General features: G+C 34.8%; 1 protein-coding gene, 2 long non-coding RNA genes and 1 pseudogene across 3 annotated transcripts; 2 read left to right on the top strand and 2 right to left on the bottom strand.

Annotated features, from left to right (window-relative positions):
* Positions 1 to 999: 999 nt before the first annotated feature.
* LOC148693759 (uncharacterized) lies at positions 1,000 to 1,875 on the bottom strand. The gene is made up of 2 exons (XR_015952700.1): positions 1,390 to 1,875; positions 1,000 to 1,140 (listed from the first exon to the last, which is right to left on the bottom strand). It is a non-coding gene; the product is annotated as an uncharacterized LOC148693759 (long non-coding RNA).
* A 1,711-nt stretch (positions 1,876 to 3,586) lies between these two features.
* On the top strand, positions 3,587 to 6,714 carry LOC137729930 (putative glutathione S-transferase). The gene is given in 2 exon segments (XM_068468980.2): positions 3,587 to 4,160; positions 5,998 to 6,714. Coding segments are annotated over 2 exon segments (666 nt in total). The 5' UTR covers positions 3,587 to 3,839; the 3' UTR covers positions 6,343 to 6,714.
* Positions 6,715 to 7,770: 1,056 nt separating this feature from the next.
* On the top strand, positions 7,771 to 8,636 carry LOC148693758 (uncharacterized). The gene is made up of 2 exons (XR_015952185.1): positions 7,771 to 8,023; positions 8,143 to 8,636. It is a non-coding gene; the product is annotated as an uncharacterized LOC148693758 (long non-coding RNA).
* A 4,172-nt stretch (positions 8,637 to 12,808) lies between these two features.
* Positions 12,809 to 14,518, bottom strand: LOC137730041 (putative glutathione S-transferase; annotated as a pseudogene).
* Positions 14,519 to 16,059: the final 1,541 nt, after the last annotated feature.

Genomic DNA, 16,059 nt, shown 5'->3' with positions numbered 1-16,059 from the left:
GTTCATTATTTAATAAACTAATAATCAAGAACAACTAGTTAATTAAATGATGATTGTGGTATATGATGAGTCTTTCTCCTTCCTTTCCTTGGGTTTTGCAAATTTTTCAAATGATGTGACTGTTCACATCAAATGCCACCTAAGGTGGTATAGAAATGTGGTATAAAAACATTGTACGAATAGCATTACTCCATGAATAAGACACATTTAACCTGAAAAAAATTCATCATGATCATGAACTAACAAAAGGGATAGATGAGTAAACGGTGTCGGTAAGATAAGCATTTTGACTTTTATATACATTAAGATGTGGTTGCAAAAAATGCTTTGTTTCCCTAAGCAACATGCATTTTACACATATATTGCCCTTGAAATTAAGATGGCAAAATATATATCCTGCAAACCAGCCACCTGTTTTGGCAGTTAAACAAAAAAAACATAAAAAATGTTTTGTTCTTCTTTCAGTAGCTAAGCAACTAAGTAGAAGAATGTTTGTTCAAGTTGATGCAATTAGAGTTCTCCTTATACATCAACACTAAGCAAAATTAACTGGGTTAGTTTGTGGATATGCAACCCAAAATTAACACTAATAAAAATAGCACTTGAATCAAATGCATTAGCAAAAGCAGATGTTAAACATGAGAAAAATTACATGGAAAAGAAAACAATGTTAAATATCCTAGGTGCTCCATTTATAATTATTCTTTATTTCTATATATTTATACTACCAATCAGCACAAATAATTCATTTCCTTGCAACTACCAGAACTACATATAAAACATACTTGATAGAGCATGTAATTGCTTTAACTACATCTTTATTAAAAAATTCATTGGGTGGGAAGTGCAGAGTGTTGGAATGGAAACATGAAGACCGAATATAGGAGTGTGAATTAAGTGTGCCATATGCTATACCAATGTCAACATTTCATTTTTACTTAAAATAGCCCCAAAGGTTATATAATTATACAGAACTCACCAAATATCAGAGACCAAACATGTAGCCAAAGGGAGACATAAACTACAAATCAACAGTGACTAAAAACAAAATCTCAGAGACCAAACATGCAGCCCTAAAAACAGAATCCACAATTGTAATATAATATCCAATCATAGGTCAAGAATCAAATTAACCCAGCCCTGTGTATAGAAAATTTGAACAAATTTGAACAAATTTAGACATTCATATGTATGTATATTCCAGTAAAAAAGATTGAAATGCACTGAACCCTAAATTGCAAAACTACGTCAGACTGATTGAAGAAGAGAAACAGAGAGGGAGACGGAGAAAACCCTAAAAACAGAACCCTCTCGCAACCTAATACAAAATCAAGCCAACAAATTCCATTTCAATTTTGACAAAACAAATCGAAAAAGAATAATGAAAACCTAAACGAATTGCAGAGGAACCGATGGGTTTATGCATCAACAACGTGAACTGAAGATGAGAATTAGAAGGGGAAGAAAAAAAACGACATACCTTCCCGACGCCACCTCAACCCCTCACGTTGTCCCCATCACCTCGATCCGATCGAATCATAGAGGCTCGGCCCGATCGAAACGAAGCACAACCTCTCTCCCCCCTTTCCCACTCATGAAATCGAGGATCCCCACACCTCCATCTCCCTCTCTCTTTGTCGCTCTGTCTCCCTCTCCCTCTGTCTCTCCATATCGTATAAATGTTGAGAAATATTCATGCAAATCCGTTCTAAACATAGGCCATTAGGCTCGTTTTTTAAAATTAAGCAAACCAATCGTTAATTTTCAGAAAAACAAATAAAATGCATTAAATGATAAATAAATAAAAAGTCACACAATGCATTTATTTTTAGTGTAATGCTAGGGGATTAATTTTTTAAACTAAATTTCAGAGAAAATTTTTAATGTGGTAATAATACGATTTATAACATCAAGTATCATAATACATTTAGTTAAAAAAATGCACAAAAGGTAGAAAAATGAACAGGAGAGAGGAAATGTTTGTGGCTGCATGTGGAAAAAGAACGGGAAATAAAAATAAATAAATAAATAAATAAAAAGTTTTTTGAAACTGTTAAAATGTGGGAAAAAATAATTAAAAAATGAAAAGTTTTTTAAATGTTGAAATGTGGAAAGAGAAAAGAAAAAAATAAAAAAATAAAAAAAGAAAAAGTATGTCTCCTACCCTTTTTCATCAATTGACAGAAGAAAGAAAAAATGTACAAAATGTGGAAGAAAACGACAACAGGTGGAAAAAATGGACGGTAGAAAAAGAAAAAAAATAATAATAAAAAAAAGATTTTTTTTTTAACATATTGAAATGTGGAAAAGGAAAAGAAAAAAAATTAATTAAAAAATCAATAAAAAGTGTGTCTCCAACGCTTTTTCATCAATGACAGAAAGAAGAAAAAAATGCACAAAAGCAGAGGGCAGAGACTCAGTGAATAAACTGAATTTTTTGCATGCTTTACTTTATTTTTATTAAAAAATTAACTTTTAACATTGTGATCTCAATTATTCAAATTTTGAATATGCCACTGTTGACTAACAATAACTCATCGCATATTTCAAACATTATTTATTTAAATAGTGTTGCTTGTTACCATCAAATAAAGTTTATGGTTAAAAAAATAAAAACTAATGAAAATGATTTGAAAATTTTAAGTTTTAATAAAAATTACAAAAATGTGTTGTAAGTGAATAGTATCATGATTGATTTTTTGATGTAAAAATATGATTTTTATTAAAATGAATGGTACTGGAAATTTTTTGTTAAAATTCCATTATAAAAACCAAAACAAATAATGCATGCATGACTTTGTCGTGCTTTTCACATAAAGCTGTAGACTCTTTGCAAAAACAAATAATGCATCCATTACCTATAAATGGATGTGTAATCATGTTTAGACTCTAAGAATGAATTCCTATCAAAAGTAATCCTCTCGAATTATCAATATAAGGTAATCTTTCTAGAAAGTAAACCATAGAAAGTAATCCTCTAGAATTATCTATAAAAGAAAGAATTCATTTTCAAAGATGTGGTCTCAAATTTCACCAAGAAAAAGTAAGAAGATGTGGTCTCAAAATATGCATGAAAATATCGAGAGAGGATACTTTTCCGATCTTTTTTGTGAGGGTTTCAAAAATATTTTAATTATATATGTTTATAGTATATTATATGGTTAGTTTTCATTAAATATTATTTATATTTAATTTTAAATAAAAATAATTATAATAATTTATGATTGTATGATATACAATGAAGTGATATAATTAAATAATTATTAGAATCCTCGTAAAAAGAAGCGAGAGTACTCTCTAGAAAATATCTAGCTTCCACCAGCAAAAGTAATTGCATACAGCATGCCACGTCACACCCTCCAAAAATCAGCCACATCCTTATTGCCACGTACGTGTATGTGTGTATATAGGATTTGAATTATTTCCTGAGCTAAATGAGAAGACCTTTCTGATCTATTATCGTGAGTCGTTGAATTTTTATCCAATAATTATAAATAAAAATATTCATTTAAAGTTATAATAATTGTAACTGTTAAAGAAAATCTGACGATCCTCGATAATGAATAAGAAGGATCATTTCCATTAACTCAGAATAGTAATCAAATCCGTGTATATATATCTTACCGATCCTCTTCGGTTTCTTTTAATAAGAAACTTGAAAAATCGTGAATTATATATGTTTATGGTAAAATTTTCGGAATTCTTACAAACAAGTTCCAGAATCGAGATTCCATATATATCCTCTTCTGCTCGTGTGAATATCTATCTGGAATATTTTAGCATCAAGCAAAACACTATAGCCTACAGCTAGAAAGTAGTTGTGTGTGTGTGTGTCAAAAATGGCAGATGAGGTTGTTCTTCTGGACTACTGGGCAAGCATGTTTGGCATGAGGGCCAGAGTAGCGCTGGCGGAGAAGGGCGTCTAGTATGAGTACAGAGAGGAGGACTTGAGGAATAAGATTAAGAGCCAGCTGCTTCTGCAGATGAACCCGGTTCACAAGAAGATCCCGGTTCTCATTCATAACGGTAAGCCGGTCTGCGAGTCACTCATCATTGTGCAGTATATTGATGAGATTTGGAGGGATAAAGCTCCCTTGCTTCCCTCTGAGCCTTACCAGAAAGCTCACTCAAGGTTCTGGGCTGATTTCATTGACAAGAAGGTAACTTAAATTGTCTGATTTGTTTCTTGTCCTAATTAATTGTTTGTTTTTTAGGTTCATGTTAGGATGTGATTTGGGGTTTTCATGATTTTCATTAAAATTTGATATATATGCGGTAGAGCTCACATTCTTTTCTTTTGGATGAATAGTCAGTTGAGGTACAATCTTCAAGTCTGTATTCTTATATCATCTTCAACAGAGGGCTAATCAGAGAGCTCGTTTTAGTCATCTGGTTCTTCAAGATATTAATATTCTAATGAACAGTACATGGTTATATTTGTCTTTATTTTCAATCGAGGACCAAAGGACCATAGGGTTTGTTTTAATTTTGTCATAAAAAATCGTCTCCAATTGAGGAATAAATGATCATAGAGTCAAACATAATTTATTATTTAAAAATTACAATTTAAATTCAAATCTAACAGCTAAGTGACGCCAACTAGTTTGAATTTTTTTTTTGGCTATAAATAGAGTGGATATTGGGATATAATTCACACAACTTTAAATTCAATCTTTCAATTTAAGTTTTCAATGAATTTTAACTTTATATCTTCTTTGAATTTCAACTGGAGGTTCTCATCCAATTCCAAAATAGAAGCAAAATGGACGCAAATGAGACGAGAAGATAGGAATATGATGAAATAGAAGTTATAGGAAAAAAAATGATTTAAAAAAATATGAAACAAATTTTGTGAAATAGAAATTATAGGAAAAAATAGAATTTAAAATAAAATAAAACAAATTTTGGAATTAAAAAAATATATATGAAACAAATTTTGTAAAATAAAAATTATGTGAAAAATTTTAGCTTAATTTTGTGAAATAGAAGTTATAGGAAAAAATTCAAATACAACAGTTAGCTGATGTTAGCTAGCTGTTGCATTTAAATTTTAGCTTAAGTATTTTTGTCAGTTATAACCGACATGATTAATGCATTTTTTGGCTAGCCTTGCAACCCTCCAGCCTTTTAACCCTTTCAGATTCCGTAGGATCATTTTAGATTTCACGAGCCTTCTAGTCTAGTCCTTGGTTGGAAATGGTTTTCGGATTATTTTTGACCCTCTAGATCCTTTGGTTGGAGATCGTCTTAGCATAAACAGTTTTACATGAGGCGCAAAATACAAATTTTTATAGTCTATGTGGAGGTGTTATTCTAAACATTCTCGTCTAATGTCGTCTAGCTCACCAAGGCGTTAGATTGTTAGCCATCGTTTTGATTAGTCTTTAGATGCTAGGCAGTTGCTCATCGTCCTAATTAATTCTTAAGCATTTTAAAATTAATAAAAAATACATAGACCCGTTTAAATAAATTAGATCACTCTTCATATTACCAATTGATTTTACGATGAAATTTCAATTTTTTTTCATGATAACAAAGCATGGTCTTCGCAAGAAGCTAAACGGTCACACACGTTTCACGTTATCATGTTGTATTGTTTACGTGGTAAGTTTATAAATTTACCACACGTAAATTGTGTTGTAAAGAGCTTGTTGAGAATGAATTCCACGTCAATGAAAAACCTTGCATGGGCTTATAAATAAAATGAGCTACTTTCCATATTTTTAATTAGTTTTATGGTAAAATTCCGACTTTCTTTACAATCTCTCTTGCATGCCTCGTTAATTTTCATGAATAGCTTTTGTGATCTCTGCTATTTTGTGATCCATTTCTTGCTACGTAAGTTCAATCATTGGAACTTACAAAACCCTATCCAAAATAGCCGCGGGAATTAGAAAAGAAGTCAAAATTTGATTAATCCACTGAATTCAAAATTTAATTAATCCCACTGAACTCGCTATAGCAATGATCTGATGCAATCTTGTCTTAAAATTGCAGCTATATGATGCTTGCTCGAAGATATGGTCCACAAAGGGAGAGGAACGAGAGGCAGCCAAAAAGGACTTCATCGAAATCCTGAAGCAGTTGGAGGGACAGCTTGGAGACAAGCCATATTTTGAGGGTGAGAAATTTGGGTTCTTGGACATTGTTCTCATCACGTTCTACTGCTGGTTCCATGCATTTGAGACCTGTGGAAACTTCAGCATCGAGGCCGAGTGTCCCAAGCTCATTGCATGGGCCAAGAGGTGCGTGCAGAGGGAGAGTGTTTCCAGATCTCTTGCTGACGAAAAGAAGGTGTATGAGCTTGTTCTTGGCGTGCAGAAGATGCTTGGTGTGGAATAGAGGGAGAGATATCAATAGGCTGCTGGCTAGAACGTCAGAGTCCTAGAGTGAATTGTGAATCTCTGTCTTGTTTAATTTCCTTTATGTATCCTGTTTTAGTTTCTAGTGAGATATATATTATGGTGAGACACTTTGATGCGTCTTTGGAATCTTGTGTGAGGAGAGTATAGATGCATGGCTGTGTCCGGTTTAATTTGTTTAATTTCTTTCCTTTATATATCTTGTTTTAGTTTGTAGTGAGATTTTATGGTGAGATACTTTGATGTGTATTTGGAATCTTGTGTGAGAAGTGTAGATCCATGTGATTAGCATGATAGCAATCAAATAGAACTTTGATGCGTCTGGCCATATTATAAAGTTTTTCTTTTTGTTTTCACTTGGAAGACATATTTTTCTTCCATGTCTTGCCAGTTACATGGAGTTGGAGACCACTTTCTATTTTTTTTTTTGGAGTTTTGAGATTTAAGCATAAGAAAGATTGAGGCATTTTAGTTTTTTTTTTTATCATTATTGTGTGATTCATCAGTGTTAAGCATCGAGTGTCGTGTGTCATTTGTAACCACGATTGTCTATTGATACAATTGTTAACTAATATGTTAAATCAATGTCATGTAACTGAAAGATTTTTGCTTTCACACAAACTTGAAAACAATAACTAGTAGAAAACAATAATTAACCTTATACATATAAAACAATATAGCTAGTAGAAAACAATAATTAACCTTATACATATAAATAAATAATTGAAAATACGAGGCAGGTTTTAAATTTTTTGCTCCTACCATTGTAGATGGTCTAAGTTGACAACAATTTGACAATTAACAATAAAACCAAACAAATCAATCATATGACCTAGCTATATCAAGCTGTCACACAACGACTATCGAAGAAGACTATTTCCGAGTTAGAGTGTGAGTCGTTTATTAGCAATAGAAATAAATACTATAACCAAGACAAGATAGAAAATAATTAAAATAAAATTTTAGAATTACGTATTCCGTATTTCATATTCATAGTAGTAGTTTTGACGCGTTTATATTTACTGCATATAAAAATTTTATTCGATAAGTAAAAGGATGAAATTGCCCCTCGTGTTAAATGAGATTCTTTGTGGACATACTTGACCTTTCCATAATTTTCCAGATTTCTTTGTATATTTGGATAGTACGTATCGATACGAACACGTGAACGCAAATGGAACGTAATTTGGAGTTTTAACGAATGAGTTATAAACGAATAAAGTTGAGGGCAAATTGATCATTTGACCATAAATCTAGAAGCTCCAGATTTGTTGGAGCATCAGCCTTGTGCCACGTGTGAGGCTGTAATTGAAAGAAGGATAGAGATGGACGGTTGAGATGGAAAGATGAGAAGAAGAAAAATAATAATAAAATAAAATATGAGAAAAAAGGAGAGAAAAAGGGGAGATGGATCGAGAAGCAAGGAGGGGGTTTCTCTCCGGTCGGGGATTATGGACCAGACCCATCATTCCCTTTTCCTTGGCTCCAAACTATGCCGTCGCAAGGTATGGCTGCCCAAATTCCATAGAATCAGAAAGCTTACTGCTATAAGTTCCTCTTCTGTCTTTGTTTATATTTTTTCAATTTGATAGCCGATTGTTGTTGTGGTTGTCGTATTTATATATCAGAAAGGATTCCAAGGTTTCCTTTCATTTTTCACGGTTAGTATATGATGATCATTACATCATACTATATGTGGCTCTTACTATTGGGAGATAGTCTCTTTGGTTTTGTTTGATGAACACCTATAACTCTGCTACTTTGGTGTGTCTTTTCTCAGTTGTTACCTAACATCCCAGGCTAGTAGACAACCACGATGATGGTTGACGCTATGTATGTATAGCCTTATTTGAAAATTACCCATTTATCATGTTGCATTTGTTGCTTTAAAGTTAGTGAATGCATTAATGTAATGTTGATGATGGGGAATTGACATTTATATTGTCTCATACTGTGAAATTGTTTATCTTTATGTTTAGTACAATTTTGCTAGAGTTGTTTGTATACATTTAGTCAGACGTGGTCCAGATTTTGTCTTTGTGATGACAGTGAATAGCCATTGTTGATGAACATATGGATTCCATCTCATTGGTTTAACATTATCAGACCTTTTTACATATGTCTGAAGTTGAACGAATCCTTATATGTATGTATAAAATAATGAAGGGATGAAATTGTTTTCGTATTTACCGTATATATTTATCTATGTATGCATATTCAAAGGAACTTACTTATATCCCTGGAAATATATATGCACCAACTGCCAAGGCTTTTTATACAGGTACATCTATATTTGTAAATAGCATCTTCACTTATTTTCTGTAAGTGTTTTCATTCAAATGTTACATTTATGTTGATCATGCTAATTTAAGTTAACCAAAATAGTACTTGGATCTCATAGTGTTATTAGTAGTCCCAAGTAATCTAATTAAGACTAGAGTCGAAGGTGATGCATTTAGTAATTGCACCTACTTGAGAGTAGGAGTTAATCGAGGTCGTGGATGCTTGTAGTAATAATTTGAAACAATGCTTTGGAACCTAGATGGGAAATCAAAAATGGATGGTGTATGTGCTCATGTTGTAAATCATAAGTGTGGAGGTAGGAGGTAGGTTGTGTGTTGGTTTGATTGCACCATGTAGCATTGGTACATGGGTGGTCCTGCTTGGTATATTCGCGTTGGGGGACCATACATATTTCAGAGGTGATCATGCTTGGTATATCCACGTTGGGTGATCACCGCCTGCACGATTAGACTATGCTTATGGTCCTGCTTGGTATATCCGCGTTGGGTGATCACTACCTAGAGCTATATGATACAGTCCTACTTGGTATACCTGCGTTGGGGGACTGTTAGGGTGATCATACTTGGTATATTCGCGTTGGGTGATCACTGCCTATGTTATTAGACTATGCATATAGATGCGCTGGCGGACTGTTAGGGATGATGATGATTAATTGTACTTGGTGCATATGAAATAAGGGATCATAGTTTAGATGGATTCTGTTGAGTGGTCCAGAATCCTTACTCTTGCTCATTTCCTTAAGGTTAGTTTATAACCCTAAATTCGAGTGAGTGGGAATTACCCACAATAGATCTTGTGAAGATAAATTAGAATTACCATGTTTATTACTTATAATTCAAGTAGGGAATTATAAAGAGTTCCTTAATTAAATTTGGGAAATTATATGTTTTTTTTTTCATTGATTGATTAATGTAGTTAGACGTTAATATCGGGCATCTTTGATTCATGGAATTGATTAATTGACGTGATTGTGGAATGACGTTGGGTATGATTGAGATTATTATGATTAGATTAGTTGATTAATGTGACTTGAGAATAACACTGTAATATGATTTGCAGTATTATGTGAAACATAGTGATTTATATGATGGATGAATTGGAAAGCATTTGTGTGAGAATGGCTTACCTGTGTGCATGGAAAGATGATAATTGTTGTTTGGCTTAAGGTTGATGTGTAGTGTGGTGCTCTAAGATTTTATGCGAGAAGTATTTTACGAAAAGATTAGAGATTGACGAATGGTGAACTACGAATGGCTTGATCCCTATTGAGGGTACGTAGGCAGTCTAACGAGGAGGTTAGATGCAGCCATAAAATATACGAAAAATGCTATGAAATTCGAATCTTGATCTATGCTTTGTACATATCCCGGAGGCGGGAAATGTTAGATATACGGGTAATTGGTGATGTCAAGCGTCGATTCTGGACGTATGTCGGGATCGAGGCGTGACAATATCAGTTTACTAGCCTTAAGTTTCATGGTTTTCAACATTTGGTACATTAAGTTTTTTTCGTTCCATAGTCATACCTAAAGCGTGAATTTTGGGACAGTCTCATATATCCGTTAGTCAAACTGTTAACTCTACCATTAACTGATGACGTAGCGCCTAAGTGAACGCCACGTGTCATTAAGAGTTCCACATGGAAATTAAAAATTCAAAAAAATAATTATTTAAAGAAAAGTTAAAAAAATAAAAATAAAATAAAAAATAAAAAAGCAAAACCCAGATCGTGGGTTTCGTAGTTGGATAGAGGGAAAGGGAGGAGTAGAGGGGATCCCTCGCTGAGGGTTTCACAGTCGGGAAGTCATGCTGAGGGAGAGGGAGAGGGAGACAGAGACAGAGACAGAGCGATAGAAAGAGGGGAAAATGGAAGAGTGGGGATCTCAGCGCTGTTGCTGCAAATCCTTGATTTCATGAGTGGGAGAAGGGGTACACTCAGAGAAAAGCATGGGTTCGTTGGGATTTGAGGGAGAGGTGTAGGAATCATGGCTAGGGGTCTGGTTTGTCCCTTTGGTGAAGGGTGTGGGTTATGCGCACACCCACCACCTCAAAGGTCCTGCCCGCTTCCAAAGTATGGGTTTAAAGGGAACGGTATGGGCTGCACAGAGAGAGGTCGAGAAACTGCCAATTGAGCCCATACTGCCACCTACGGTGGAGGAGATACGCGTCCAAGACATTTGGAACAACTGCGCCGTCTGCAGTGTCGTTAGTGGAGTTATGGGTATGGCTAAAGTTCTTTCCCTTGGCTTAATTTTTGGATTTTCTCACATGGGTTTTGATTCTTTTTTGTCTTTCTCTGTTTGGTTGCTGAGAAAATGTGGGAAAGTTTACCATTTTTACTGTTGGTTTTATTTTTTCTCCTTTATCTCTGTTTGGTTGCTGAGGAAACGTGGGAAAATTATTGTTTTTTTGTTTGTCTGTTGCCTCGATTTATATTTTTTTTTGGGGCGGGGGGGGGTGGGGGGAAGGGGGGGAAGACGATATGGGTTTTGCCTTTTTTTTTTTGGCTCTCTTTAAATAATTATTTTTTTAAAATTTTAATTTTCTCGTGGATCCTTTAATGACATGTGGCGTCTAGTCATTGTCCACATAGGCATCATGTCATCAATTAACGGCAGAGTTAATAGTTTGACTAACATATGCATGAGATTATTCCAAAATTAACACTTTAGGTATGACTTTGGGACGAAAAAAACTTCATGTACCAAATGTTAAAAACCACGAAACTTGAGGGTAGTAAACTGATATTTACCCAATTATTTATAAGGGTAAAGTACAAAAAACTACCTCAACTATTGGTGTCACGACACTTTCATACATCATCTTTTAAAATTGACAATGTCATACCTCTTCTTACGAATTTGTGTCAATATTATACCTTATGTTAGCTTGTATGTTTATTTCTTAGTTAAATGCTGACGTGACTTGATCCGAGACCCATTTTTTATTAAAAAATTATTAAAAACTAAAAAAAATCATTTAATATTTTTTAAATATTAAAATAATAAAAAAAAGTTATTAAATGAAAATAAATAAATAAATAAAAACCAACATCAGGTCGTCCCTTCCCCCTTCTCTCTCTTCTCCCCATCTTCATCTTCTTCCCTTTTCTGCAACTGCAACCTAGAAAAAAAGAAGAGAAAAAAAAAAAAAAAAAAAACCAATTTGTTTTCCCTGCTCCCCACCCCCTCTTTTCCCCGCATCCACGCACCCAACCTCCCCACCTTCGCACCCCACCCTCTGCATCCAATCTCGCACCCAATAACTACAACCCAAAAAATAAAAAAAAATAAAAAAAAAATAAAAAAAAACCCTAGATCCTATTGAGGTGGAATCGGGAAACCTTCGTCAGGCCAATTTCGAAGGTTGGGAATCTGGTCGGGGAGAAAGGGGGGGGGGAATGGGTGTGGAGGGGAGAGGGTGGGTGCCCCGGGGGGGGGGAGGGAGAGGGACGGACGGACGAATTGGTTTTTATTTTATTTTTTTCTTCTCTCTTCTTCTTCTTCTGCAGGTTGGGGGGACAAACTTGGTTCTCGTTGTTTTTTTTTTTTCCCCCCTATTCGGGTTGGGTTGGGGTTTTTTTTTCCCCCCCTTCTTCTTCCTCCTCCTTTTTGGGTTGCAGGGGGTTGGGTTTGTGGTGGGGGGAGGGGGGATGAACTGGGTTTGGTTTGGTTTAGGTTTTTTTTTTTTTTTTTTCTCTCTTCTTCTTCTTCTTCTTCTTCTTTCTGGTTGCAGGAAGATGGGGAAGAGAGAGGGGGGATGGACGAAAGCAGAGGTTTTTTTTGTTTTTTTTATGTACTTTTTATTATTATTTAAATAATATTAAATGATTTTTTTTGTTTTTAATAATTTTTTATTTTTTTTTAAATAAAAAATGGGTTCCGAATCAAGTCACGTCAGCATTTAACTGAGAAATAAACGGCCAAGCTAACGGAAGGTATAACATTGACACAAATTCGTAAGATGAGATATGGCATTGTCAATTTTAAAAGATGAGGTATGAAAGTGCCGTGACACCAATAGTTGAGGTAGTTTTTTGTACTTTACCCTATTTATAACTATTACACAATACGTTGTATGACATAAGTAATCAACTGCCCTCTTATTGCAAAGGTAAGAACCCTAAATCGGACGGTTGAAGGTTAAAACTCATAAATTGTATGACATAAGTAATCTACTCCCAACGTTTTCCTCCGCTGCAGAACGAAGTCATAGAGGTTTTTCTGGTCGGGAAGAGACTTGGACACAGTCTGCTGCAAATAACTTTGGGTACTGTTCATCCACACTGAAGTTGCCAAACTTCTCATACACAAAAAACCAGCTATAGAAAGGGATAAGTGCCACGTCGACAAAACCGAAGGTCTCACCGCCAAAGTAAGGCTTGTTTCCAAGCTCTCCTTCTAACACCCTAATGCTTTCAAGGAATTCTTTCTTTGCTGCATCTAGCTCTTCAGCTTTGGCTGTCCAAATCCTCCTTCCAATCACATGTATCTGCATTATATTGCACAAAATTTTAGGGTTAGACCCTTTTCATATCTTTACGATTTGAAGCAAGGAAGATCAAATTCTTGATTTATATTTTTCATTAATTGGAGTCTTGATCCTTGAACTATCACCGTATTGTACTTTTAGTCCTTGAATTAAAATCCCCGAAAGGTTGGAACTGAATTGACAAAATTTGAAGCATGCATTCGTCTTTGATGCTAATTCGATAAGAATCTCCATCAAAATTAAACATGTTACACACATGTACTTAGAAAAGGCATCTATTCATTCCCCAATTTTCTCCCTAAAACAATGTGCATTTTAAGTTAATTCTAATGGTGAGTATATCCTGTTGAGAATGAGTTTCACATTAATGGGAAGAGGGACTTTGCGTTGGCTTATAAGAGGATGGGTTACTCCTCATATTGCCAATTGGTTTTATGGTGGAACCCCAACTTTTTTCATGGTATCAAAGTCAGGTTGTCTCATGTGTGAAGCCACATGCGCTCCACGTAACCCCTATGTATTGTCCACGTGTTAGGCTTGAAAATTTACCACACGTGAGGGGGCATGTTGAGAATGAGGCCTACATTGATGGGAGAAGGGACTTTGCACGAGCTTATAAGAGGAGAGATTTTTTTAGTGTGACCGGCACATGAGGTGGTACTTCACGTGTCATTATACAAATGATGGGATATGTGTGTTCAAAAGTTAATAATTTAAAAAATAAAATTTTCCACCACTCACATAAAAACACGTGGTGTACCCACCCATGTTCCCGTTACAATAAAAAATTTCTCTTATAAGAGGTTGGGCTACTCCTCATATTACCAATTGGTTTTACAGTGAAACCTCAACTTTTCATATGATCCCTCGTGTGAGAATTGTAGCTAGCATGCTATGATTAAGAGAATTGTAGCTAGCATGCTATGATTAATAAAAACATTGTTTTGTTAGAAGCTTAAAACCAACACAATTTTGTAACCAGAAATTAGTAAATGACTAAAATTAAGCAAAGTCCAAACACAAATTAGTAAATGAATAAAACTACCTCATTGTCAACGAAGTCAGCCCAGAACCTAGCTTGGGCTCTAAGGTAAGCATCAGAAGGCAACAGTGGAGCTTCATCCTTCCAAACCTCATCAATGTATTGAACGGCAATGAGAGACTCAGAGACCGGTTTGCCATTGTGAATGAAAACCGGTATTTTCTTGTGAATCGGGTTCATCTGCAGCAAGTGGACTCTTGTTGCTCACGTGGTCCTCCGCTTTGCACTCATACTCGATGCCCTTCTCGGCCAGTGCAATTTTCACCCTCATCCCAAACGGGCTTGGCCAGAAGTCTAATAATACCACCTCATCCGCCATTGAAGATTGGACTATTTGAACTGATTAATAATTTGAAGTTTTACAAGTGAACAATTACAACAACAAGAATATTAATTTTCAATATGAAGCTGTGAGTGGTGATGGGGTGTTTCAGGGAGACCAGTATTTATGGGCAGAAAGTCAAGCATTCAAAGTAAGGCGGAAGTCGGACATGGAGACCAGAGTGCTGATGGAGAGATTCTATTTTGCTTCATCTTTGTACGTATATATATTCTGGTCGAGGCCAGATAACAGTGTGTATTTTGATTAAAATATAATTAGATTGTTTTAAGTCTTAATCTTCGGTGGAAAGAATTTAGACCTGATCAAAGTTCATTATTTTTTGGGTAAAAAACCTGATCAATTGTACGTAGACCAACATGAACACGCAAAACAAAGGCCCGAGACTAGAAAAGTAAACCAACATCAATTGTACGTAGCTCTTATGGCATGTCTTCTGTTCATGTTATAGATTGAAATTATTCAGAAATCTGAATTTCTCTGCATTTACTAATACATTAGTATTGAAATTATTCTAATTCAAAACTTCTCATGCGTTTAACAATACATAATGAAATCAAACGATTACATTACCATCTGCAATTGAAAAATTAGAAATTAATTAGTAAGGAGTAATTAATTGCATATCACAAAACTAACGTAATTGAAACGATATATGGATGTAGAATTTGAATCAAACTGAAGCACTAGAAATCTATTAAAGCAGTAGAATTAGTAGAATATTACTGGCTAATTCCACGACTATTGGTTTAAAAGAACCCAACAGGATTCTCTCCGGATTCTTTTGGTGAGGATTCTGAGGATTCGTAAATTATATCTGTTCATTGTACATTATGCGGTCAGTTTTATCAGGTACTATTTGTATTTAATTTTAAATAAAAATATTTAAAATAATTTATGACCGTACGATGTACGATGAACAAATATAATTCACATATCCCTAGAATCCTCACAAAGATGATCCGTCGAGGATCCGAATTCTAAAAGAATAATGTATTACAACAGTAAATACATGATTAGTTGTTAAGTGACATCAACCACTGTATCCAATAATCTTTTTGTTCCTTTTACAGTACTCGCGAGTGTCAGCTAGCCTGTCAAACATCCCCCAGCACAAGAAGTTTGATTGTCAACAATGGCGGACGAGGTTGTAGTTGTGAGCTTCTGGACCAGCATTTATGGGTTTATTACTGCTTTGGGATGCCACTCTTCATTTGTTATAAGAACACGTGGGTACTGGTTATAACATATGGTGGTATTCTCGTATTGCACAATAATATTTCGAGCTCATGGTGTTAAAAGGAAAAATTGGAGATTCAAATGTCTTCCCAAATCAAAGGAATTCTAGACTTAATGAAAACAAAATGATAATTTAAGTAACTCAACTTCTTTGCTATAACAAGTTGACAACAATGTGATAATTGAACAACAAAAGCAAACAACAAAGATGAGAACATATTAACAACAGAAGCACATCAAGGTGCCGCATACTGTTGGAATGACATTGATGATCACATGTC

This window comes from Pyrus communis, chromosome 10 (genome assembly GCF_041283825.1).
Source record: "Pyrus communis isolate YQ-2024b chromosome 10, ASM4128382v1, whole genome shotgun sequence".
In the NCBI taxonomy this organism is placed as follows: Eukaryota; Viridiplantae; Streptophyta; class Magnoliopsida; order Rosales; family Rosaceae; genus Pyrus; species Pyrus communis.
The sequence above is the reverse complement of the archived record's forward strand: the minus strand, read 5'-3'. Positions and strand labels throughout refer to the sequence as shown.